The 26,196-nt window shown below is 44.0% G+C and overlaps 1 protein-coding gene across 6 annotated transcripts in view; it reads left to right on the top strand.

The window, feature by feature from the left end:
• Positions 1–26,196, top strand: part of NRK (Nik related kinase) — a 109,378-nt gene that overhangs the window by 54,062 nt on the left and 29,120 nt on the right. For 4 of the 6 annotated variants that reach the window (XR_012044798.1, XM_072877263.1, XM_072877267.1 and 1 more), the window contains 11 exons: positions 103–278; positions 2,037–2,109; positions 2,523–2,718; positions 3,584–3,748; positions 4,514–4,675; positions 8,322–8,474; positions 17,144–17,275; positions 18,105–18,172; positions 19,810–19,925; positions 22,846–22,943; positions 24,054–24,172. Coding sequence is in view for 5 of the 6 variants with exons in the window: in XM_072877263.1 (XP_072733364.1) it covers positions 103–278; positions 2,037–2,109; positions 2,523–2,718; positions 3,584–3,748; positions 4,514–4,675; positions 8,322–8,474; positions 17,144–17,275; positions 18,105–18,172; positions 19,810–19,925; positions 22,846–22,943; positions 24,054–24,172 (1,458 nt within the window). In the remaining variant the exon portion in view is untranslated. The remainder of the gene's footprint in view (positions 1–102; positions 279–2,036; positions 2,110–2,522; positions 2,719–3,583; positions 3,749–4,513; positions 4,676–8,321; positions 8,475–17,143; positions 17,276–18,104; positions 18,173–19,809; positions 19,926–22,845; positions 22,944–24,053; positions 24,173–26,196) is intronic. The other 2 variants (XM_072877264.1, XM_072877265.1) reach the window with 2 other exon arrangements.

Here is a 26,196-nt window from a genome sequence, read left to right as displayed (position 1 = left end):
GAAACCTTACAAACTTAGTGCTTTCCATCACTCGGGGGTAGTGCTTTTGGTGCAGAAGTTGAAAAGGATTATTGTTTTCTTCCACTTTTCTGTCTTTTTCAGGTCGAAGAAATTCCTAAACTTTGTTGAAAGCTGCCTTGTAAAAAATTATTTGCATCGTCCGTCCACTGAAACCTTGCTTAAGCATTCTTTCATCCGAGACATGCAGAATGAACGGCAAGTGCGCATCATGCTGAAAGACCACCTGGACAGGACCAGGAAGAAAAAAGGAGAAAAGGGTACTGTGGCAAAAAAAAAATAGAAGTCACTGCAGAGAGTAGGTCCTCTTCCAATTTTGGCAGCAGAGTACAACTGAAATAGTAGAACCAGGAAAACTGTGAGAAAGTGTTGTCCTTGATAGCGGTGGGGCCATTTTGAAGATCTCTTTGCCAAAGCCCAGGTCCTTAATGGTGTTTAAGTGCTAAAGTCTTTGGAGCCTGCCTGACTCTGATTCACTGAGAGCAACCCTAATGCTAACGTGAGCAAGGAGTCCAAGTAAAGTCTAGGTCCCTACTTTCTTGAGTATCTGAGTAGTACTCAGTGAACGTTTCCTAATCTCTTAGTTCATCTATCTGTCCCCGATCTATTTAATTTACCTGTTGCATCTCCATATAATTTTAGCTTGTGAATTCTTTGGGGGCAGAAGTGCTCTTTAGGCGTTTTGCAGTGGAGTGTCCAAAAGAGACCTTGAGAAGGCCTCCAAGCTCCAGCAAAACACAAATGGGTATAATGAATCATCTACTTCACAGGGTGGCTGAAGAAAAAGAGAGAATCTGAGTTTGTTCCAAATGCTAGCCTTACTCTTCAGAGCAAAACCTGGAAGAAACAGTGCTGGAGTGGGGATGATACGTGGTAAATGTCTGTGCATAGCAGACTAAGGGCTGTGCAAAGTGGAGAGAGAGCCATAGCCTGCCGACCACCGATGTGCCCTGCCCTCTCTCCCCTCTTCCTCTTCGGTATATTTTATACTAGCAGGGGCACTGTGAAGGTCAGTGACTATGAGGGCAAACTCGGAAAGCACTATACAGTTGGAAAGTGACTTATAAACTCCAAGTATTGATTTGACAACAGGAATATTTGTGCCTAAAATGAAATTGCTGTTGCAATGTAGATTTACTGACTCCAATAGTAGTTGCAAATTCTGCCACCTCTTTCAGCTATGAATCTCAAAGCATATTCAAATGGAAAGATAGCAAGTTAGAGTTTGTCACAAATGCTCTTGGGGGGGGGGGGGAGGGAAATGCAATTACAACAATCACTTCTTGATAGTTCTATTTTGACCTGAAAAGTGCTATTTTTAATCAAAGCTCCCCTGAAAGGGAGGACAGTGTGAAATTGCCAGACTATACGCTTCAAAAAAATTAAGTCCCACTTTAGCATGCCATATAGCCAGCAATGCAGGGTAGCACCAGTTTGAAATTATCCCTTAAAAGCTGCCTTCGTGTTAGTCTTGAAGAGAACTTTAGAAGTGTGGGTCAGCTTCCTCTGAACCACTGTGCTAAAACTAGCATTAATGTATTATCCCTGTTTCTTTTTTTAATTATTCACTTTACTACAAAAGGAAATCTGGATTTTCTGAAGGCCTCAGCTTAGCCATACAACAGTTATACAGTAGCAGAGAAGGGCAGTACAAGTCTTTTATGTCCTATCTCAATTTCTTTCTGAAGAATCCCTATGCTGGTGGTGTTATGGGGGTTGGATTTCTCTGTGGGTTTAGCCTAATTTATTTCAGATTATGGAAATAGGTTAGTTTTGTAAAACCAGTACAGTCAGTCAAGGGAAAAAGTGGGAGTGCATAAAGGGGCTGCCCTGAAACATTATCTGAACTAGATTTTGAATTATGTATGTGGATGTCTTGCCTCCCTGTGCAACCTGTGGCTTTTAAATTCCTGCTGAGCTACATGTAGTTCAGGTTGAGTGCTCAGAAACAAAGTTCAAGATCATATCTTAAATAACAGCATCCTCCACTGGGGTTTGTTTATTGTTCTCTTTTTTAGAAGAAACGGACTATGATTACAGTGGAAGTGAGGAGGAAGATGATGAGCTGAATGAAGATGAAGGAGAACCAAGGTTAATTTTATTACTGGAATAGAAAATTTAACTGCCCAAGCTGTTCTCATTGAAGGCAGCCCTCCTCAGCCAGAATGGCTTTCTTAACTTGCTCTGAATCCCTTATCTCCTGTATCCCCTCTGGTAGCTTTAACTGTTTTGTAGCTATCAAATATAACTGCGGAGTATAAGATGTCTGTAATAAGCTGCTTCTTAGTTCCCTTGCAATGGGGAGGAAACTCTCACATGAAGGACCCAGTAATCAGCTTCAGGCTGTTTTGTAGCACAGTAGGTGCAGATGCATAGTCAACATGCTGGAGATTTATCGGAACATCTTAATTTGCTAACACAGGACAACAAGCAATTCCCAATGCCCCTTGTATTCTCTCTTTAATGTTATGTTTAGTCATGTGGAAACCTCCCCTTTGTTTCAGCTCCATAGTTAATCTCCCGGGGGAGTCAACTCTCCGCCGTGAATTTCTGAGGCTGCAGCAGGAGAATAAAAACCGTTCTGACCCTCATCGCCAGCAGCAGCAACTGAAGGACCAGGAGAAATACAAGAAGCAGCTGCTGACAGAACGGCAGAAACGGATCGAGCAGCAGAAAGAGCAGAGGAGGAGGCTGGAGGATGTAGGGACTGGCTTGTATTGTTGTTCCATGTCTCATCACAAATAAAAAATGTGCCTGTATAGAGTAGGCTTTGACAGGCAAGAAGGCTGTTAAATTGTCAGCACAACCTGGATTGTAGTCTTTAGCCCTGGGAGAACTGCGTCACTTTTGAACACAGTGATTTTAAATGCTTTTAAATGGGCTCTGTCCTTTTCCTGCTGACAACCTGCCCTGAGCTTTGGGAGTGGAAGAGGAAGGGCATTTTGCGTGAATTAGTTTGGCAGTGGCAGCCCAGGCAGATGGGATGAGAGATCCCGATTTCTTTCTCATGTGTGTTGCCCAATTCGGAGTGAGTCTGTCTGATCCAGAGTCCTGGCCCTGCTTCTGTTTAAGATGTTACAAGATAGCTGCTGCCTTTTCAGTTGTCTGACACGCTGTGGTGTTGGAGGCATTGCTAAATCACCAACGTGTCTCTTCCCATGAGTATCTGATGAAATTCAAGCATTGTGCAAACACTCCAGAGCTGGCATTTGTGAAGCATAGTGCTGCTCCAGCAAAACGGAGGGACTCTGGAAAAACCCTTCCTTCTCAAAATGACAGGAAGACATTTGTCATTAGATTAGCTGCCAGCCATCACACAGATCTCGCATGCCTGCTTAAATGAACGGCAAATCTGCCCTCGGCTGCCAAAAGGGCAAAGGTTTCACTTCAAGTTTGGCAGTCGTTGTGGTGGCAGCTTGTGGCTGCTGCACAGGGTATTGGGTATCCCCTATTAGTGACTGCGTAGCAGGAGAGGGGCCTTGTGATTAATGAACACTGGCATAAGTAATTGGTGGGTACAGAAGTGAAGTAAAACAAGCAATGTTATTCCCTGGCTCTCTTCCAGCATCAGAGGCGAGAGCAGGAGCTACGACGGCAGCAGGAGTGTGAGCAGAGGTGGCCAGAGGCTAAGGCCGTTCAGAGGAAAGAGGAGAGGTGTAAAGAAGACAAAAGGGCTGTGGAAGATGAACGGTTCATAGTAGATGGACAGAGGAAATCAGAAAAGAAGCAGGTATGAAAAGAGTGTTTACTGACAGCAATTTGCAGCTCCCTGTTCCTGTAGCTGATGTCTTTCTCCGTTCCCTGAGGGTGTTCCCATCTTCTGAGTCACAGACCAGAGAGGGACTTTTTAAATGTATTTACTGCCTCTTGTTCTCCAATTCAGCCTTCTTTCAAGTTAACTTACATGTTATTGAGTCATCCTCCTTGTCTACCGCAATGACACTGCCTCTCCCACTTCTGTCCCTGCCATTTCTGTGTGCTGAAATGGTCTTCAGTCACTTCAATCTGATTTAAAATCTCTTTAGCCTGAAAGCTTCCAGCATCAGCTCAACCTAAGCTTAAATCTCCAGTCTCCAGCTTCTGTTCGGGTTGTAACCAGCACCGTTTCTTTTTCACAAATAAAAATGGAGCAGAGGTTAATTTTAATGCTGAAGTCTCATTGTCAAGTCTGGCACCTTGGCAGCAATGTTCTTCTAATGTTTCAGCAACAAACTGATTTGTAATCAAACAGAAGCACGGAGTGTTTGATTAAAGCCCTTTGGTTTTAGGAAAAGTAAAAAGAAAAAATACGATTTTCTGACGTGCTGTCTCAAAAGCCAAATGCAGAGTGTTTGGGGTCACTTTATGCTTCCTTTTGCTCGGGGTTGTGGGTCTTCTGCCAGTCCTGCTGGAGCTGTGCTCTCTTTGTTCTTTGAAAAGCCAGTATTTCCAGTGGTTGGCTTGGTTGTCCTCCAAGGCATTGTTCTCTCTGAGGTTCATCACTCTCTGCTTTCAGAAGGTGGAAGATGTGCAGCACAACAGGAAGGTGCATCGAACTCTCCCCAAAGATCAGACACAGCTGCTGTCTCTCCAGCATGACCACAAGCAAAAGAAGAAGGAGCCTTCCAAGAGTTCAGATTCAGCAGCGCATCCTCCATCAAGCAGCACAAGCAAAGAGGTACCGTCTCAGCTAATGTAGCATTTTGGTGCCTTGCAGTTTATGATGCTGTGGTAATGCTGAAGCAGAGAACAGACTGATCTTTAAACCTAAATCTGGAGCTTGACCTGTGTCTTACTACACACTTACGCTACAGTAAAGCCTTTGGTTTCCATTACTGTAGAGGATAAGGGAAAGGAGAGGTTGCTCTGTCACTTCCACTCGAGTTCAGAGAAGGGTTTGACTGGTGAATGGGGAAACAAGGTCCTTCTGATCAACCAGGTGTCATTCCCTTGTCATTCAAAGAGGAATGAATTAAGGTAGTATCATCTGAGGTTTAACAGATGTCTTTGCCTGATTTTAGGGTTCACAAAATGGCATCATGCCTCCCAAGCACAGATCTCTGTGCCCCGATATCAGGCTGTGGTGCCTTTTCTTGTTCTTTGTCTCCCAGGCTTTTAGGTAGATAAGATTTGATAGATCGGGGGTAGCCACATATAGTCCCTGATTAAGAGCTGTAATCCATTTCACTCTTTTGCTAACTCTGAAAGTATTTCTGCCCACCAACTTGTTCTGCTTATTGTTATCATATTGTGAAAAGCTACAGGTCCATTTCACATACATTATCTCATAATTCCTAGCACATGTATTTTTCTTTTTGATATAATCCCAATTTGTGAGCCCAGTTCTACAGCTGGTGTGATTTGTTGTGTTATTGAAATCTGGGTCGATGTAAAAAATCTCTGCAGCTCACAGGCACCTCCTCGGGTGGCTGTGTCTAAGTAGAACAGTGGATGTGATGGCCTCTGCGTTCATGGCAAAGCATCTTCCCAAAATACCCAAGCAAAGGCATGAGGAGAGCTCATGCACATGCATGTAGGAGAAACACAGAGCGCTGCTTCTTAACATCTTGCTGCAGTCTTTAAGCAAGCGCCCTCTTTGTCAGCTCTTCATATGTGTGCGTGCATGCTGCAACTGGTTCCCTTAGCTGAAATTTTCTATATTGATAAACACTTAAATGAAACTGCTAGGATTGTTGAAATGATGAATTTTAGTAACTGAATAGAGTCTGCAAACAGCTAAGCAGCAATATGAAATCAGGAAAACAAAAGATATTAAGCTCCTTGTTAGAGTAGCAGTTTGTGAAAACGAGAATAATTCTGTTTGAAGTACAACTTAACTATCAAAAAATGAAATGCCCTAGCTCCAAAGGCTTTATTGCATTGACTGATTAAACAAATCATTACTGAAATTTGAATGAACTCCTCTTGAAGTCAGTATTTGCTTGATGGTGGAGGGCTGGGTCTTATTCCAGCTGGGGAGTAAATTGGGTGTGGACAGAGAAGTAAGCTGCTTTTGCTAAATACACAACGTCAATGTCAATAGAAATGCTTTGTCTTTGCTAGACTTTCGGTGGGTGGGGAGAAAATGCAACTCAGTTGAGTTCATTTAACTTTCTTTTCTACTTCATTGTAGTTAGAACTCAAAAGAACTGCAAAATGTCAGCTTAAATACTCATCTCTGGTTTTGGCATGTGTTTTGTAAATGACCCCTTTGTAGCAGAATGAAATGTATTATGGAATTTAGTGTGCAGACACTGTTAACTTTTAATTTAGTGGTCAAATAAATTATCACTAGTTGCAGATAAAGTGCTGCCTGCCTTTTAGGTTCACAGCATGAGGCTCTTGTCGTTATGGCTACCATAATATACTCTAGTTTTAAGGAAAAATTATTTTACAGTATTACCTATTTCATCTCAGAACTTCTTGGAAGTCACAGATCCTTCCACTAAAATCATAATTAGTGGTACAGGGTTGCATTTTTTGGGTGAAGTTTGAGACTTCGTAACAGTTAACAGTCATAATTGTTCACAACAATTTAAAAATGCTTTAAAGTTTTGACTGTTTTTAACAGTGATAATTCATTGAATTTGTTCTTGTTGATATTGATCTTTCCCAGTTTATTAGCCAAAATGATGCTAGTTTCTCTGTTGGGAGAGATCTACACGGGGATAGAGATAGCTTACTCAAGAGCGAGTTTGTTTGCATGCTTTTTAGGACTCAGTGGCATTTACAGGGCCAATTATTGATATACAAAAACTCTCCAGAATTATTGTTGCATTGAGGCATTAAAAACAAACAAACAAAACCTAAAGCCCTCCAAAGCCTCAAGCTTGATGTCTGGGGCCACAGAACCCTTTTTTGGATGTCTTTGCCATTGCACTCATCCTGTCGCAGGCAGGTCAGGGTGGGTTTCCTCTGGTGTGCGCAGATGTGAGCTCACACTGTGCTGTGTCCGGTCCCACCAGCACCGGAGCTGATAAGTTGGGAGGCAAGGACTCCCAGCTCAGGCTTGACGCTGCACTAGTTCAGTGCCTGGATAGGGGATATGGGAGCCCAAAGTGCCGGCTGCATGAGTTTGCATCTGGATCATAATATATTGCATGCAAGCACCCTTTGGGCACAGAGATGGTAGGTAAATTATTGTATCTAGCTTTTACATTTTCTTTCTTGCTTATGGTAAAATTTGCCTTTTATTATTAGGAGTTGCAAGTAATGAAAATCTGGCCTCGAGCAGTATAACGATCGAGTTCACTGGGGCTAGAATTTCATGGTATTTGGCTGCGGTTGCTTGTTTTAATAAGGTTTTTTTGTGGGGGGTTTTTTTGGTGTTCTTTTTTTCCTCAGTTGAGATCTGTGAGGCTAAGTGGAATCATTTTCCATCTCCTCAGCAGTTTCCTAGGCTGTATTAAGAATATGCTTATGCTTACCTTCCTGATGTAGGCACAAAAATCCAGATACAGTGAGAGATACCATTAAGAATGCCCACCCAGACACAGATAACTGGGTGTTTTTATGGCATTAATCTCTAGTTTACTGTGTAGAGCTGTTTCTAGGCTGCTGAATCAGAGGTTATGCTAAAGATTTACACTAGAGCATGGGAATTAGTCATGTTGGATGAAACTGGAAAGAGTAGTGGGGTCAAAGCCATGAGATAAAGATTTTTGTAATGAGCAATACCCTCAGGAAATAAAAGGACCTTTATTCTTTCTAGATCATGTTCCTCAGTCTTTTCCATAGTGTAAGTAACATACCAAAAGATAGAGTGTTACAAGTGTTATAAAGCAGAAAGCAACATGCAGTAACGTCAGCGTTGTAGAAGGGGGTAATAAATGCACAGCAAAACGGGTTGCATGTTGTCAAAGATAAGTAAATACAGACAGATGATTCCTCCCAGCTAAAATCCCAGCCTGCAGCAAATGGGATGGCCTAGAATACAGCAGATGGCAACTCGGGCCCTATTTACTTGCTGCAGTTTGGAAACGTGATGGAAAAGGAAGGGTTGCAAATGGAGAGGCAATAATGGTTCGTATTGTGCCAGGGCTGACCTCTCCCCGACGGGGAGGTCCGTGTGACGGATGCACTCAACCCCTTAACCAAACTAGCAGTAGTTTGGTACAGGCTCCAAAGGAGGTAAAAGCCTGAGCCATGGCCGGGCCAAGAACTCCTCTGGTTCCAATCTGTTCTCCAAGAACCCACAGAGAAGCTGAGTGGCACAGTGAGCATCGATGCACAGAGTCAATGGCACTGTGCTGCTGTTGGAGAACGTCCAGGCTGCAAAGCCTGAGACTCAGTGTGCAACATGCTGCTGCTTTTCTCCTTCTCAGGCTGAGGACCGAAAAAAGAAAAGTGACAGCATCCAGCCTTCCCTCCAGTGGCCAGCGGTGCTGGGGCACGAAGCCACGCCACATGCCAGGATGGGATCTGGCAGCAGTTCTAGCCCTTGCACGCCCGCGCCACAGAGAGCCGTTCTAGTACAGGTACAGTACTTGCTGCCCCAGATGGGGAGGAGAAAGCATGGGTGGTTCCTAAGCAGAACAGCGCATTGGAAACTTGATTCCCTTCGCTCCTGGCACAAATGACTGAGGCCTGTGCAAACTGGCTCAGAGGTTTTTAGTGCCACATGCTGCTAAGTTCTATGTGGAATTATACTTAGGCACTGCAGATCAGGGTTAGATAACAGTTATTTTTATATACTTGATGCCTGATTGCTCATTCCGTGATATTACTCTTAGATGTTTCACAGAAAGCCTGAATGACTGCGCTGTTGCAGTCCCTGGATGATGTATTATTTGTATGGCACCATAAATACATGTGGCACTTTACAAAACAAGTCCAAAGCCAGAATTTTTATCCCTGAAGACTATATAAACAAGCAAGTTCATTAGTGATCTTATGAAATAATCTAGGAGTATACAGAGATGCAATTAAGGACCAACGCAGAGTCAGATTTTGCCTGTGGATAGAGTCCAGAAGGTCTGTGACTTGAAAAATTTCAGTATCAGAGGTAGAAGTGGTACCTAAACAGTACCTATACAGTGAAAGCACGCTGATAAAGTTCTGCATTGGAATCCTTCTTTCAAAACATTTTACCTCCTGCTATTTCTACCAGTTCTGGGAGAGGTGATTCAGGGTTCTCGCAGTGTGCCCAAAAACTCGGCTTCCTTTCAACGTCCTCCTCTTTCACAGTGCATGAAATAAGTAGCTTAGACTGCAGTTACTTTTTTCTCCAGTCTCTTGTGAAGGGTCTGTAAGCATGTGTGAGCAAAAGAAAAACAAGACAGCGAGTAGAAATGGAATAAACTACTGTAAGTGTGAGCACAGCTCATTTAAGCTGGAAATCTCCACTTGCTTTGAAAACATGCGGTGGCAGGAATAATCATTCATCCCCTCAATGAGGATATACCATCATAGTGCTTGTTTTATTCTTGGCAGCTCTCAGTTTGTGCTGGACTCCTGGATGGATGGATGTACAGCTTCTGATCCATCTCTCCAGTTGCTTCTGTGGGATTTAGCTAGTGGTACCCACAGCCGAGTGGCATTTGGATCAGGCTTATGTGTTGTTTTCTGTGCTGCTGTGGCATCTTGTGGCCTCTTTTCCTTGTTTGTTGGATCTTGGAGTCAAAGGGGGAATATCAGACCGCAGACGAGGATGGGTTATTAGTTTAAGCTCAGCTGCTTTCAGAGCATGTCGTGCTGCCTCACCGCTGAGCCCTAGCCCTGTGTACTTCTTTGAGGCTACCTGTGATTATGGGTTATTACTATGAGGTTAGGTTGTATTATCCCAAGGTTTTCTTAAGCTCATTGGTGGCCACTGAAATCTTGCTTGGCATGAGCTTCTGGTGAACATCCTGCATGGAAGATCATAGAATCACAGAATGGTTTGCATTGGAAGGGACGTTTAAAGGTCATCTAGTCCAACCCCCCCTGCAATGAACAGGGACATCTTCAACTAGATCAGGTTGCTCAGAGCCCCGTCCAACCTGACCTTGAATGTTTCCAGGGATGGGGCATTGACCACCTCTCTGGGCAACCTGTTCCAGTGTTTCACTACCCTCATCGTAAAAAACTTCTTCCTTCTATCTAGTCTCAGTCTACCCTCTTTTAGTTTAAAACCATTGCCCCTTGTCCTATCACTACAGGCCCTGCTAAAAGGTTTGTCCCCATCTTTCTTATAAGCCCCCTTTAAGTACTGAAAGGCCACAGTAAGGTCTCCCCGCAGCCTTCTCTTCTCCAGGCTGAACAACCCCAACTCTCTGAGCCTTTCCTCATAGGAGAGGTGCTCCATCCCTCTGATCATTTTTGTGGCCCTCCTCTGGACCTGCTCCAACAGGTCCATGTCCTTCCTGTGCTGAGGGCTCCAGAGCTGGACACAGTACTGCAGGTGGGGTCTCACCAGAGCGGAGTAGAGGAGCAGAATCACCTCCCTCGACCTGCTGGCCACGCTTCTTTTCATGCAGCCCAGGATACGGTTGGCTTTCTGGGCTGCGAGTGCACGTTGCTGGCTCATGTCCAGCTTTTTACCAGTACCCCAAGTCCTTCTCTGCAGGGCTGCTCTCAATCCCTTCATCCCCCAGCCTGTATTGGTACTGGGGGTTGCCTCAACCCAGGTGCAGAATGCTGCACTTGGCCTCGTTGAACCTCATGAGGTTCACACAGGCCCACTTCTTGAGCTTGTCCAGGTCCCTCTGGATGGCGTCCTGTCCCTCAGGTGTGTCAACCGCACCACTCAGCTTGGTGTTGTCTGCAAACTTGCTGAGGGCGCACTTGATCCCACTGTCTGTGTTATTGATGAAGACATTAAATAGTACTGGTCCTAATACGGACCCCTGAGGGACACCGCTTGTCACCGATCTCCGATCTGGACATTGAGCCGTTGACCACTACCCTCTGGATGTGACCGTCCAGCCAATTCCTTATCCACCGAACAGTCCACCCATCAAACCCATATCTCTCCAATTTAGAGAGAAGAGTGTTGTGGGGGACCGTGTCAAAGGCCTTACAGAAGTCCAGACAGAAGACATCCGTAGCTCTTTGCTTGTCCACTGATGTAGTCACTCCATCATAGAAGGCCACTAGGTTGGTCAGGCAAGACTCAACCTTGGTGAAGCCATGCTGGCTGTCTCGAATCACCTCCCTGTCCTCCGTGTGCCTTAGCATAGCTTCTGGGAGGATCTGTTCCATGATCTCCAGAGGCACAGAGGTGAGGCTGACAGGTTGGTAGTTCCCGGGTTCCTCCTTTCTACCCTTTTTAAAAATGGGTGCAGTGTTTCCCTTTTTCCAGTCACCGGGGACTTCACCTGACTGCCATGAGTTTTCAGATATCATGGAGAGTGGCTTGGCAACTACATCAGCCAGTTCCCTCAGGACTCTGGGATGCATCTTGTCAGGTCCCATAGACTTATGTATGTTCAGGTTCCTCAGGCGGTCACGAACCTGATCTTCTCTTCCAGTGGGAGGAACTTTGCTCTTCCAGTCCCTGTCTTGCAGTCCATCCACTCGAGAGGTGTGGGAGGAGAGGCTGCCAGTGATGACAGGCAAAAAAGTTGAATATCTCAGCCCTCTCCTCGTCTGTTGTTACGAGTTTGCTAGTCTTGCTCATCGGGGGGATACACTTTCTTTGACCTTCCTTTTCTGGCTGCCATACCTGTAGAAGCCCCCCTTATTGTTCTTTGCATCCCTTGCCAAGTTCAGCTCCAGCTGCACCTTGGCCTTCCTGACCGCATCCCTACACAAGTGGGCAATGTCCCTGTACTCTTCCCAGGATACCTGTCCCTGCTTCCACTGCCTGTGCGTTTCCTTCTTGCTCTTTAGTTTGACCAGCAGGTCTCAGCTCAGCCGTGGCAGTCTCTTGCCTTCCTTTCCTGATGTCTTACACCTCGGGATCGAGAGCTCTTGTGCTCTATGGAAAGCATCCTTAAAGATCTGCCAGCTCTCTTCTGCTCCCTTGTCCCTGAGGGCAGTTTCCCAGGGGGTTCCATTGACTAACTCCTTGAACAGCTGGAAGTTTGCTTTCCTAAAATTCAAGGTCCTGACTTTACTCTTTGCCTGACCCATATCCCTCAGGACTGCAAACTCCACGAGTGCATGATCACTGCAGCCCAGGCTGCCTCCAGTCTTGATGTCACCAATTAGCTCACCTGCATTGGTGACCATCAGGTCCAGTATTGCATCCCCTCTAGTAGGGCTGTCTATTACCTGGCTTAAGAAGTTATCCTCCATGCACTCCAGGAGTCTCCTGGATTGCCTACAGCTTGCTGTGCTACTTTTCCAGCAGGTGTCAGGGTGGCTGAAGTCCCCCAGCAGAATATGGATAGTGCCTTAAAAAGCAAAATACGGAAGTGTCTTAAAAATCATGCCCTTGTTAGCAGCTCTGTATGCTGGCCATGTCAAGCTTGGCATGTCCAGAGTCAGCCCTCCTTACAGCACCATTCTCATGTTCTGCCTTTTTTCAGGCTGTGCTTCGCAAAGTGCTCCAAGCTGCTCCTTCCCCAAGAGCCAGGGTTCTTGCAGATCAGGCTCCCTGGCTCAGCTCTCCCCTATCCTTCTGCTTCTGTTTATGCCCTGGAGCGAGTCTGTGGGAGGCACATAATAGCTGGCTGTTAGTGTCTTTAAGTCAGAGCCTCCCTGTGCCTTTCCTGTTCAGCTTGCTGTTTGGTGACGATGGAAGAACCGCCATAGACAGCTGTTGGGAGAGAAAAGGCCCTGTTTCACCTGATAGCTTTTACCTGGGAAAATATTTGTGTATCTTCTCACATCCTTTTTTCCAGGGCCTGTTTGTCATTTTAAGTCACAAGTATTGTAACTGGGCTGAGTTGATGGCCTGGCTTGTAGCATCAAATCACTGGATTGCAAGGTGCAAGGTCTACAAGAAGGACAGTTGTTACTTAGCCTTGGGTAGAGGCTGGCGGCTTCCTTGAGGCAAATATTTCAGCCCTGCAATAGAAGTGGGAGAGTCCATAGTTTATTGCAGGGCATTTGGGATTCTGCAGGAGTGAAGTGGCTGTACAGAGGATAGTCCTGCCCTGTATAAAATGCCACTCCTGGGATGAAAGGAGCTACGTTCTAGCTACTGCGTCACCTGGGACAAGTCACTTCATTCCTTTGCGCCCTGTCGGTGCTTCTCTGTTTGGTAGTACCTCTCCCAGCTGCCAAGGGGAGTGGTGAGGAATGAAGCAGTATTTACCAACCTCTTTCACATTTCTTGATGGAAACGATGCTACAAAAATTCTATGCTGTTTAAAGTGATGGTGTTACTTAAGGATAACAGCAGCAAGTGATATACAGTTGTCACCGTGTGATTTCACTCCCTGCTGGTAGCTGCCCTGTTACCTGCTCACAAGTCAGTGCTCCAGCTGATAGAGACCGTGTGGACAGGGAGAAGCCAATCTGTACTCTTACCTGCTGTGTTAACATGGAGACCAGATGAGCTTCAATGGGTAATTTACAAATCCTCTGAAGGGTTGTGTTTCCTTTTGCTGGCTGGCAGCAGCTGTTGATGCTAATAGCGGCGTGTTTGGATATGCTGCCTGCATTAACTGTATGAAGTGTGAAGGCAATACGAGTGAAGGGCCAGTTAGTCACCTGGAGATTAAAAGACTCACAGCAATATACTTGTGAAGTTCGATACGTGGGTACCTTGTTGATTTAAAATAAAAGTGAACTGTGGAATTAAAACACAAACTGAATTCATCACAGCTGTCTGTGCTGAAGAACTTCCAGCCAGGTTTGTCAGAGGGGGATCATCTGTCATCACTGCTCTGCTCAGACAAAAATGACTTCTTGTTTTAAATGACCATATTCTGTGAGACTTTGTGGTACATCCTGGTTGCCCAAATCTCTTGAAATTATTTCACTGGAAATCTTAACACAGCCCCTGAGGTGCAGGGAGCATGATTTCTCGGTGTCTTGTATCCTATCTGTCTGGTAAGGGAAATGTCAGATATTACCAGATCAGCATGTACCATTTCCACCTGGTTTGTACCTGTTTTGTGTTTGCTGCAGCACGGTAGCAGATCTGGCTCTCTGGGTGTGGTGGTGTGGGATGAGCCATTCTGGGCTACCTGCAGAATTTCACGGAGACTTCTTGAACAAAGTCACTGAGTCTGTTTCTCTACCCAGCATCTCCTGCTGCCTGACTAGTGGAGGAATTCAGCTCACATCTGAAATGAACTCCATTTTTTAATTGACTCTGTGGTTTTCCTGTGGGATTTGCTAGCTAGATCTTCTCTATTGTCTGGAGTAATGTGGCTGAAACAGAACAAAAAGGCTAACAATATTAGAAGAACTAGCTGTGCATTAGTTCATGGATTGGCCCGGTATCCCAGAGCAGATCTGCTCAGAAGTTTAAGAAAATCCTTTTCCTTACACTGTTCTGTAACAGCAGTTGCACTTGTCTACCTCCTGTATGTAGATTCAGTTCAAATTAGTAACTTAGGCATCCTCCAAAAAGCAGTGCAGCCTGTCTTTTTAAAACTTTTTGGTTCTGAATCTTTTTAAACTAACTCTAGTACTTTTGTACTTTATCACCTTATGTTATAATTTCAGGAAGCAAAGGGTCCTTTTCCTTAGCGCGGTTACGTGTGCCTTTATGGTTTGAAGATGCCTAGTAGGTAACGCTTTGTCTACCAGTGCTTTCTGTGCATGAGGGGAGCTGCTGTTCTTTCAGTATCACTTATAATAAAAACAATTTAAGGCTCAAGTCTGAGTGGTTTAGAATCATCGTTAGGTGTTTTTTTAAATTTTTTTTTCCCCCCCATACAAATTATTTTATCTGTAAAATTTAAGGGGAATATCAAACATGATTTTGGGGGTTATCTGAGACATTGTGGCTTGCTGTGGAATTGCAAAGTCTTGTAGGTCCTACAGAAATCATCCCCAAAACAGGTATGTGGGTACCATCCACAGAGTTTGGATTCACCCAGTCACTTACATCATGATTCAGCAAAGCTCATCCATGCTTTTAAGGACAAATAGTTTTCTGGTAGTCTGCAGGACTCAAAAGCTGGAATTTAGGAAGAAATATAAGTATCTTGTTGAAAAAGTGGCAAGAAAAAAAAATCTTCCTATATTCTGATAATAATACACTTGCTATAAAACCTATTCCTATACCCATGATGAATCATATCAGGGGAACACTTTGCTATTGAAATAATTCTGGTTAACTAAAACCTACTATTAGTGACAATCATGTTGGACAAAAAAGTAATTTTGACAAAATGAAAGGACATGGATTATGAGATGTTATAACTCCTGAAAAAGCTATTTTCTGTAAAGGGAGTCAACAGAACATATTGTCCCAAACAGGCAGAAAAAGCACCTGAATATTTAACTAGATGAACTTCTCAGGACTGTTTTTCGACAGTTGACTTTGCCATGCTGGTCTCAGAGGTTGTCATGGGATGTTTGAATGGAGGTTTGGCATCTTTAACTAGTTTTAGAATTACTACCTGTCAATATTTAAGTGATTTTGAACATTGTTCCCATGAAATAATTAGTCTTGTAGAGTTATAGGGAGTTTATAATCATCTTGTATTATTGAAAAGCTGTGCGCAGTTCTCAGTTACTGTGTTCTACTTTTTAAGACTGGGGAACTGGAGAATTTTGTAGATTTGAGCTGATAAATCAGTAAAATATTCATCTGAGTCATTCTTTGGGGAAACTGAACTGCAGCTGCCTCTGATCTGAGTTGCAGTAACTCAGTCGAGACACAAGAGTTTAAACTTTGACTCAGACAAAAATTGCCAGCCTCTTTCTTAAGCCTGCAGGCGGTGGGGATGCTGCTCTTGCCGTGCATTTGAGGAAGAGGTGCCTCCCAGCAGAGGTGTGTTAGCTTGCCGGGGCACGGGCTCCCTCCCAGCGTGGGAAGGACCTCAGCCCGTGGCATTCCTGCTGGCTGCGACTGTCTCCGGAGAGCCCCGGTCTTGCTTTGCATGGGAGGTCTGACAAGATAAAGCACAAAGTGGTATAGCTTCAGGCATTTCTCTAATATTTTTTCTATTTCTGCAACATCAAATTGGTTCTAGCATAGCAATCCCTCAAGACGGTCCCAGCTCACACAGTGTTTCCATGTGTTCTGTCTCGGTCTTGTGTCCAAGAGGATTTCTCATTTCAGGGAGGATCAGTACATTCATTTGCCATTTTTAGCTCTCTGCCTTTCTTCCCCTTTGGAAGATGCTGTTGTAATAGATCACTAGTGTGTAGAATTTAAGGGTGTGTGTAGAAATTAAGAATTTCCTTCTTTTCTCCCCCCCCCCCTTCTTCTTTTAAATACAGAAAGAATCAGAGGACCAAATTTTGAGTATTTTAGCTTGAGTTTTACACTGCTTGTTGTTCCCTTGGAATGAAGACTTTATAAGGAAGTGATTTTATTTCTTCCCCTCCCCCCACTGTCGTTAGGTCATTTGCTATCCAAGTGCTCTAATTTGATACCTTTGAAGTTGTCTTTTAAACATAGGCGGTCGCAATGGGAGCACCTGGACATGACTATCCATGAGGTGTAGTCTGAGCATAGTTTCTTATTCCTTTCTTACTGCATTCTCAAGTTTGATTTTTTTTTTTCCAAGTAATTGAAAAATCTGTTACAGTGCAGGGCCAGGGCACCCTCATAACCACTGGAGAGTTGAAAGTGCTTCCAGCTGGCAGTTTGTCTCCATTGACTCTAGGTTGGTGATGGGCTTGCAAAGACTAGTTTGGAAGTCAACATCTAACTTAGGGGAGGTGGGTTCCCCCAGTGTTTATACTATCTAAATTCTGAAATGGAAGCATTGGTCAGGTTTGAATGAAATATATTTACTCAACAGTATTTTTTGCATCATCCCATTAACTGGTTTGCTGTGCATTGTCAATGACCTATTAGCTTCTCCATAGATTTAAGAAGGGAAGATATATGTACAGCATAGATGTTTTTACTATTTCTTTTTATTGTACTCTTCACCTTGAAATATTCATGCCTAACATGCTTATATGCTGGAAATGAATAACTTACTTCACAGTGAACAGGTGAATAGGGCTGTATCCAAACACAATACTCCTTGTGCGTTTACTAAAAATTTGATCTCACAAACAGAACCATTGATATCTGTTGAGACTGGGACCTGTTAACATAGGCAGGGAAGTACAATTCAACATGCATTTCATTTGTTTCAAGTGTGAAAATTTCCGGGCTAGTAAGGATGTGTACCACAGCAGTTCACTGTCAGATATGGTGACGACACCACTCAGCCCTGTGCAGGACGACGTATTCTGGAGCATGAGTCAAAATGAAGAACAACCCCCAAAGGTATGTGAAACTCGGGGTGTTTGGCACTGCCGGTGGTTAATAGCACTCCACTCAGTTCCCCTGCGCTGTGTAGTATCCATCCTCTGGACTTCATGAAACTCAATGAAAATCTCATTGCTTGTACTGTACCTGGCTCTCCGTAATCTAGAAAGAAGATATGATTTTATAAGCAGGTCGGTGTTCTGAGTTTATGTGTATGTGTAATATCTGCGGGATCTGCAAATGCAGTTACACTTCTTTTGTTAGGCCAACTATTTGTAGCTGCCCTTTCTGGGAAAAATCTGGCTTGTTGCAGAAAAGCTCATTAGTTTGTGTAATTCAGGTGATGGTGTATTTCTCTTTTTAACAGAATTTATAAGAACAAGTAGAAGAATATTTGTGTGGGGATGTGTATGTACATGTGTGCGTGTATCCATTTTATGACTTTGCTGTTGGGGGCTCTGTGTGTGTCTCTCTTCCCCCAGCCCTTTGGTAGCAACATAAGGTAATCCACCACCTAGGGAAAGCTGCATTAAGTGACTGCAGATGTGTTTCCCTGTGTGCTTTAAATATTGACCAAGAATAATGCTGACTCTAGGGAAAGGTGCAAACCACTTTCAGTCTGCACCTTGATAGATTGCACAGGCTTGGAGCAAATTGGAAGCATCTGCTGCTGACTTGCAGCTTCCTGTGTTGATATCATGGAAGACTTCTCCACAGGTCCCACTGAGGCATTATTCACTTATGTTGGTTAGTCTTATTTTTGCCTTGATACAGGGTAAGCAGCAGGTTTATTAACTGTATCTAAAATAGCAGTAGCAACCTTAAAACATTTTATTAAATCCTTAAGGTTCCAGAAAGGACAACCTCTAAATTTTACAGCAGGGATCAGCCTGGCCATCAGAGATGCCTTTCAAGGTAAGATCTTAAGTGTTTTATGCTTATAATAGTGCTGATTTATTGTCAATAGGAAAACTAAAGCCAATTTATTAAAAACAAAGCCATAACCTCAGTAACACCAAAACTGACATGGGTTCATACCTCATTTGGTAGCAGTTACAATTATTTTGTCTTTTGAGTCAGTTTGTCCACAAAAATAAGTAACCAAACTTCCTGATCTTAAACCTGAAGGAAGTGTGTAAGCCAGCTTCCTTTTAATGATTGACATAACTGATTTAAAGAGAAAGAAGCCTCTTGTAGATCTCCTCGTCCTTTTCACGCAAGGTAGTTCTGTCTTCTGCTGGAAAGCAGTACTTTTAGTATATAAGGGCTGTTCCATCTGTAACAATTCCTGCAATTAGTTGTTTCATTTGGTTCAGCCTGTTTGGCATGCCCGAGTGGGTTGCATGCAAATTGTGCATCCATTTCCCGGTTAACGGGCAGCATGTTGTGCAGTCATTTAACGTCTTGTGATTTGGTGATGCTTTGCTTTCCTTCACATTAGAGTAGGTGGCTGCAGATTACTTGCGATCCAAGCCTGTTGGCACGGACGATGGCAGGTGGGAGTGGTGCTGGTGAGGGCTGCCTGGATGCTCTTGCAGATGCTCTACATCAGCACCGGTGCCATTGGGCTCAAAGGGGAGTTAGGTGCCTGGATACTTTGGCGAGTGGGGGTCTCGCCCCAACTCCCTGTGTAGGCATGTGTAATTATAGCTTATGAAGCTTGTGCCTGTAGCTTTGTTTTGCCTGGTAGTAGCTTGAACAGGCAAATATGCTGTCTGTAGATGTATCTTGACTATTTTGGCAGTCAGCCCTTAAGGCTAGCTTACTTTTTTCATAGCCCAGGAGAAAAGACCAAGGATGCAGAGAGCTCAGCGATAAAGGGTAGCCCCCACAGGATGTCTAATCAGGGAACATAGTGCTGTGAGAAGCTAGGGTTGGAGAGATTTGAAAGGGAAGTAGATTTAGCTGACATAACAAAATAATGTGCAGCACTTCTGATGAGCCAGAGTCAGAAACGTCATCTGAAATAACTTTCAAGTTAAGTCAAGCCCTAAATGCTCTTTACTGACAAATTACAGGAGGCAAAGCAGAAAAGAAACATGTAAGTAAACCACAGTGTTACAAGTGAGTGGCTTCTGACCCTGGGTTTCTGGGTGAGCCACTGTTTTACTTCACAAGATCAGCAGCTTGTTTTACTGTCCGATGCGTTCCTTTCTCCATTGATAAGTAGGTGATGATGTATCTTCTGGGAGGGTACTGGAGCAGGTTTCATTATTTTTAAAAGCCATGAGATTTTGGAATCAGGAGTGACACAGATCTGAAGAGGCCAAGGGAGAAGTACATATAGTAGGATATTTTGTAATGACTTGGGAATCTCTGTAATCTCCCTGAATGACTGCCCAGAGGAAACTAGGAAACTGTCCCCTCCATCTTCTTCTCTCACTGCTGGGTGGCCCTGCTTGGAGTAGAAAAGAATGTAAAATTTTTGTTTATCAGGAGTATTATGTCATACAGTAACAGCAAGGAACTCGATTCAGTGGCCTAGGAGGTCTGTTCCAGTCTGTGGTCCTGCATGCAAGATAGTCTGATCTGCTTTTTGTCTTTCTGTTCAGTAACAGTCATCAGTCATCCCCTGGGGGACATGCTCTGAAGCTGAACAGCAGCAGCAGCACTCCTGGCAACAAGCAGTGGGAGATGGGATCTCATCAGAGCAGCCGGTCAACCTCAGGTGATTCCTAAGTCAAAGATTCATCAGTCAAAAATGTGCAAGATTCCTATCACATGAAACGGGCTTCTGCAGCGTGTCAAGTGCTGCATTGCAAGTGGAATATTTTTTTTAATGAGGTCTTCTGGTGATAGGCTTGTGAAAGTCTTCTGGATTTTATGGTTCCATGTTCCTAAAATATAAACACTTCCTCTTTTGAGTCAAAAAGTGTCTGTGAACATATTTCTATATAGAAAATTCAAACTGCCTCAATTAAGAATTGAAAAAAATTGGTTCTGTTCCACTTACTGACACCATTGAAACTCAGCAGAGCCAACAGTACAGACATACAGATGTAATTCAATACTACTGTTCACCCATTGGCATTTTCTGCATAACCATATGCTGCTTTTTTGCGTTGCCTGCTGATAAGATGATACAGATCAGCAGTTGCTGTACACTAATATTTCTGCACTCTAATAACGTACTGGCTGAAGGAAGCATAAGACTGTCTGTACAGCACCTTATGAAACATTCCTCCAATATTCTTTTATTTGCAGGTAGTGGAACTAAAAAAAAAAAAAGCAAAAGAAGTTAAAAGGTAGTGATAGCCTCATCCAATTCAAGCACAGTGCAACTTTGTAAGCTATCTTGGTATCACTGGTAGCAGTGTAGGAATGCCGTGGGCTTGCTCACAGTTGTGCAGATTTTTTGCAGTACAGGCTCTGGTTCCCGAGACATGACCTGAGATTCTGGCAGACTGGGGACACAGAGCGGAAGTGGACAGCTTTGTTCCTCTGTTGTTATTGCTAAGGGCATTTTCTGTGGGCCAATTGTAGGGCAATTTGTTGTGTAGCTCCTTGCAAAGCAGTGGTGTGTTACAACGCTTTGCATCCAGGTTGACTACTAAAGATGGGGGACATGGGGAATCACGCCCAATTCGAAGCAGGGTGGATGTTAAAAATGTTCTGAAACCACACCAGTGAGCTTCTGAGGTCATTTATTTTTAAACTGAGGCTCACATTGTTAATTTGCAAGCCCGTGATAAATGAAGAACAAATTGCTTATTTATTACACTTACACAATCAAGCCAGTTTTGCTTTCACTAACTACACAGAATAGGAAGCTTTGCTTCAAGAGAAATCCAAAGCACACTTTAAACTTCTTGAGTTTTGTTTCTTTTTGCTCTTATGTCATTTTATGTTTGAACAACAGCATGGAGATGAGCAACGCGCAACAGCCCAGCTCAACTTTGCAATGTCTGCATGATGTGTAACTCCTGTGCTATTTTGGCATGGGGAAACGAAAACCTCACCAGCAATGGAAAGAATAGAAAACCCTCCCTTGTGGTTTAAACTGTCTCCTTGGGTTCTTAAGTGTCATTAAATTACAGCTAGTTCTGGCATATGGTGTTCCAGAAAGAGTTTGTTGCTTTCTCAAACCCACAGGGATAATGAATTGGGCAGGAAAGGGCTATAAATACTTTAAAGCTAATACTTCTGCTGAGTTGCTTAGGTACTCATTGACCAATAAGGAATTCTGAATTTTAAAAGCTTTGCAAAATGCACGAATACATGAACCCGTTGTGATAAAACTATCTGAATTACCAAATACAAATCCTAATTTGTGTGAGCTTGAATTCTCCCCCCCTTAACTTGCAAGGAGTCCTGTTGGTAGCAGTGGGATAGTCATGGGAGAAATTGCTGAACGAGGTGGATGTTGAGCTGACTAGTGTGTCCCCGTGGCAGGGCGAGGGCGCATCTGCTTTCCCTCCCTTCACTTGTATCAGGAATTGTGTGCAGAAGACAGCGTGTCTCCAAGGCTGCTTTTGCTCTTCCCGGGTAGCTTTGTGGGCAGTGGGGGCATTGAAAGGGAAGATTCACTTAATTACTTGCAAATATCCCTCCTAACATGGCATCAGCACCTCTGATGGACTCCGGGTCCTCTAGTCTTGTTTGGGTATTCAATAGCTGTGCAAGCATGGTGGCAGCTGTAGGTCCCCAAGCCACCTGGGAGGGAAGCATAGTGCCGCAGCTTCCTTGCTACCTGTCTGTGACCGTGGGCAGTGTCACGAGGTGCCACCTGATGCTGAGCTGGCCTGCGGCGGGGGCCAGTTCCCTCTGCAAAAATGTGGGCTGTTATTACCTACTTTACCACGGCGCAGAGTGGAAGCGGGAGGTGAGAAGTGACACTCTGTGTGCCCCAAGGGAAGCAGGGACTGGAAAATGGTTCTCCCTGTGCTGCCATGGGAAGCGGTGAATCCTCTTCTGCTTTTAGCTTGACCCCATGCTCATGAGTAAAGTTTAGTGCAGCTGTTTGCCCCCAGCCCAGCTGGGTTTAGAGAATCAGATCCTGTAGACTGTTTCTGTGCAACAGTTTTATGAAGGCCACGTCTTGGCCTTCTCGGCCACCACGTCTTGGCACCACATCTGTTTGCTCATGAAAATCAGGGGCCTAGGCTTTTGTATCCTCTCCCTGACCCCTGTCTGCAGTCACAGGAATATGGCTGGGTGGCACCTTCAGTGCTGGAACATACCCAGCAGTTGCTGATCTGATGGGCTGTCTCCCCTCAAGAAGAGGATCCGAGGAAGGGATTAGCATGCCCTCACCCTTTTCCCTTGCAAGCTGCCTTCCAGTCCACAGAACTGTTGCCGGTACGCAGTGGGAATATGTTGCCAAGGTTTTGGTCTGCTTGTCTTACTCTTGCAGCATTAAACTGCACCAATATAAATTTATATACATAATATTGTGGCATCCAGAACCACTGGGAAGCAAGTGGAAAGATTTCCCTTTGCAACAAAGAGAAAGAAGGTGTTTGTCAGCAGAGGCTGGTGTCTGCTTTGGGTGGTAACTATATGTGCTTGTCTTACTGGTCCCCTCTCTCACTCTGCTGCACATGCATTTAAAAAAATAAACGTTTTTGTTTTTTTTTTTTAACTCCCAGGGAATCCAGGACCGGCCAAGGCAGAGAACGCTTTGTCCCAGAACCACTTGCAGCTACATAAGAAGTCTGAAAAAGTTTCTCATCCGGGCCAGATTGCAGTAGGTTCTTTTAAATCCACTGATATTTTTTATTTGTTCATAGTTTTCACTGAGGGCACGTCTGTGCGGACAGCTCCTCTGTTGGTGCTTGAGTTTGCTAGCTAATGAGTCCATCTGAGAGGCCGCCTGGGGCTGGCTCGAGCTTACTGCTGCACTAATGTGTCTCATCGGGTTTTGGTCCAGATCTGACTTGTGTCCAGCTCAGGCCCTTGGCAGAGAGTTCAGTTTTCCTGAACCTGCCTGATCATAAATCTTTAGAAAGGGAGGGTATGTCTTCAATATTTCAGGAAGTCATTGATCACCTGTCGTGCAACCCAGAAGTCAAGGCCATGCCTGTAGCTTGTGCAAATATCCAGTGCGTAATTGCTTGGGATATGCGCTACTGGGCTGTGACAGTCTCGGGACTGTCCTGGCTCTCTGTTTGCTGATGTGCCACTGATGCAAGGGATGATTGCTGTTCCTCCGTCTTATTTGCTGAGGCATTTCTTTTCTTTGGTGGTGTTTTGGGAGGGGATGCCTGTTGGACAACTGGAGCTCACAGTGCCTTGTGCAAGAGCTCGTATGTGGGATGCTTGGCATTTTAAAACTTTGCAGGCAGGCCTGGGTGGCTCCAGGGGACGCAGAGCAGGGCAGCAGGGATCAGCTGCAGCTTACCAGAATCCCTGATGCCTCCCAGCTTGTCAGGGACTGGAGGTTTGAAGAAGACTCTGTGTTTAGGCCATTGCCAATGATGTGGGAGGCCTATATAGGAGTTCCCGTAGGATGGGGGTGTCTAGCTGCCCTGTGTGTGAGAGCTATGGCTGTCGGTATTGCCGTTCCAGCCCAGGGGTGTGAAGATTGAATCATAAATGTTTGAGATTCAAAATAACATACTGACTAAAGTTAGTGACCTTTCAACTTTTAGGAAAATCTGGTGTTTTGGCTTACGTCACTTTCCTGTGTGAAATACCTGCTTGTGATGGACCAACAAAAGCATCAACTTCCTAATAAAGCTTTTTTGGTGTGGAAGTGACAATAGCTATATTTGCTGGGACAGTAAAATAATGCACGTGCTGTTTAGCAATGGGTTCTTCCATGAGAAAAAAAATCAACTGAGTTTTCTTTACTCAGAGTCCAGGGTCCTTTGCCAAGGGGAAGGACAGTGCCAACTCATTCTTAAAAGCAGCAGACTATTCCTCATCAAGTGACGAAGTCGGTAGCAGTGATGAAGATGACGTGAACCACACAAGGTTGGCTTGATTTTTTTTTTTTTCATTTTATTGTTATTTTCTTCCTTTTTATTACACACTTCTAAATATCTGGGAAAAGTTGGCATACATAAATACTACCTCCCCTCTGAAGTTACTATCAGTCATTTATGTCAGTTGTAATTAAGCAGTTTAATCGCACTATAATGAACTCCCGGGGGTAAATGTTTGCTCCATCAGATATATGCAGTGTAATAAGCTTTGATGACTTGCTGCCCTGGGACAATGAGGAAATGTCTCGTTTTAACTGAATATCAATAGGTAGTGCTTTTATAGAGATTACTTCACACAGATCTACGTTTAAATGGAATTTTTGAAAGAAAAAAGGAGAGGGAAAGAAAACTGTACACCTTCATGTTAAATACAGGTTACAGTGAAAAAAGCAAGGCAAACATGACCCTTGTATTCAGATAGTCTGTTCAGTCTGGGAGAAATAATTATCACTGAAAAGCAGATTGCTTCACCAGGGCTGTTTATAAAGAAGGGATAGTAAAAGCAGGATTTGTTTTTGTAAAATTTGCTCTATTTTTAATATGGTTATTTTGCACAATTGCTGTGGTTGCCAGATGATGCTGTGGCTTGTACCAGGCTGATCTCACCTGAACTGTTTCTCTCTAGATTTCCAGTTTCTCTTGTCGATTTTGTGACTGACATCTTGTGGTGTTTTACTTATCATGCAAAATGTGTATTCTGCTGAGAAATAACGGAGCATGAATAGCTTGCTAGTCCACGTGAAAGAGAGTCCAGGGATCAGTTGGCAAGCCCTGCTGCTTGGAAGAGCAAACAGAATTATTTTTTAGTATTGATGAATGAAACTTCTAATTTTCTTGCAAAGAGACTTCAGTTTAATTCAAATTCTAGGATTTACTTTGAAGTGCATCACAGGGCCACAGAGCTCTCTGGCATGGGGCTCTTGCTCTTCTGACATAATTGCACATGCAGTTTTGTCAGTCTTCAGGAAGAGATGCACAGATTTGTAGCGCTGTTGGCAAGCTATTGCATTGGCCTGGTACCAGTCCTTTCCCCTGTGCTGCTCTGAGGAAGGTAGAGTTTTTGTGCCTGCATATGCTCCTGATTTGCATTTCTGAAGTTCCTTTTCAAAGCTGAGGGATGAAGAGGGAGAATGTTAAAAACCTTGTAGCTTATTCAGTGCACCTGAAAGAGCTGTCTTTTTACTGTAATGCCTTTATTTTCTTACTGCTCCTTTTCCAAACCACCTTATTCTGGTCTGTAAAAAGTTTCATTCACTCTAGGTCATAGAATTCATCCTAGACCTCAGAAAGACTCTACATAAAAATATGGATTTGCCCTGTAGCAATGACTTTGCTGTGTAAGTGTTAGATTGCTGCGATCCTTGCATGCTGTAATGATTTGAAGGAGTGGTATCACTGCCTTTGGAAATCTGCATGTGTTATTTGCATCTCCTCTGTGTGTGAGATCCACCAGTCCTCTAAAGTGGAATTAGCAGGATGATCCCTGTCAGGTTTGCCTTCCTGTGTGCACAGCCACTGCAAGCACTCCTGTGAAATCGAAAGTATAATCTTGTCTATTAACAAAGTCCCTTCGCCTCGGCTGAACGTCATTTATGTTAAAAGATAGATACTTTGGGAAACATATCCTGATTACTACCAAGTAAATGGCAAAAAAGATAGTGATCAAAGTGAAAGCAGCAGCCAGCATTGAAACTTTGCATATTCTGGATAAAGTGAAGGTTTTTGTTTTTCTTGCTATCTAAAGCATGTGAATGCAGAATCTGAAGCCCCTTGCAGTCTGTAGGAGTGTTTCTGTGGGGGCTTTGGCTGAGACACCTTGGGCCAAGTTTTAGTTGGCTATTGAAAACAATCTGTGTTTTCTTGTTCTTGCCTGGGCTGGGGAACAGCTTTTGATGTCCACGCTCCAGCTTTCATGGAGGTGCCCAGTAGGATTAGACTTGGGACATGCGCATATACAAGAGAAAGAGCTTCATATTCTCTTGGACGAATCCTGTTAACCACCCTGAGAAGGCT

This window comes from Ciconia boyciana, chromosome 12 (assembly GCF_034638445.1).
Source record: "Ciconia boyciana chromosome 12, ASM3463844v1, whole genome shotgun sequence".
Lineage (NCBI taxonomy): Eukaryota > Metazoa > Chordata > Aves > Ciconiiformes > Ciconiidae > Ciconia > Ciconia boyciana.
The sequence above is the reverse complement of the archived record's forward strand: the minus strand, read 5'-3'. Positions and strand labels throughout refer to the sequence as shown.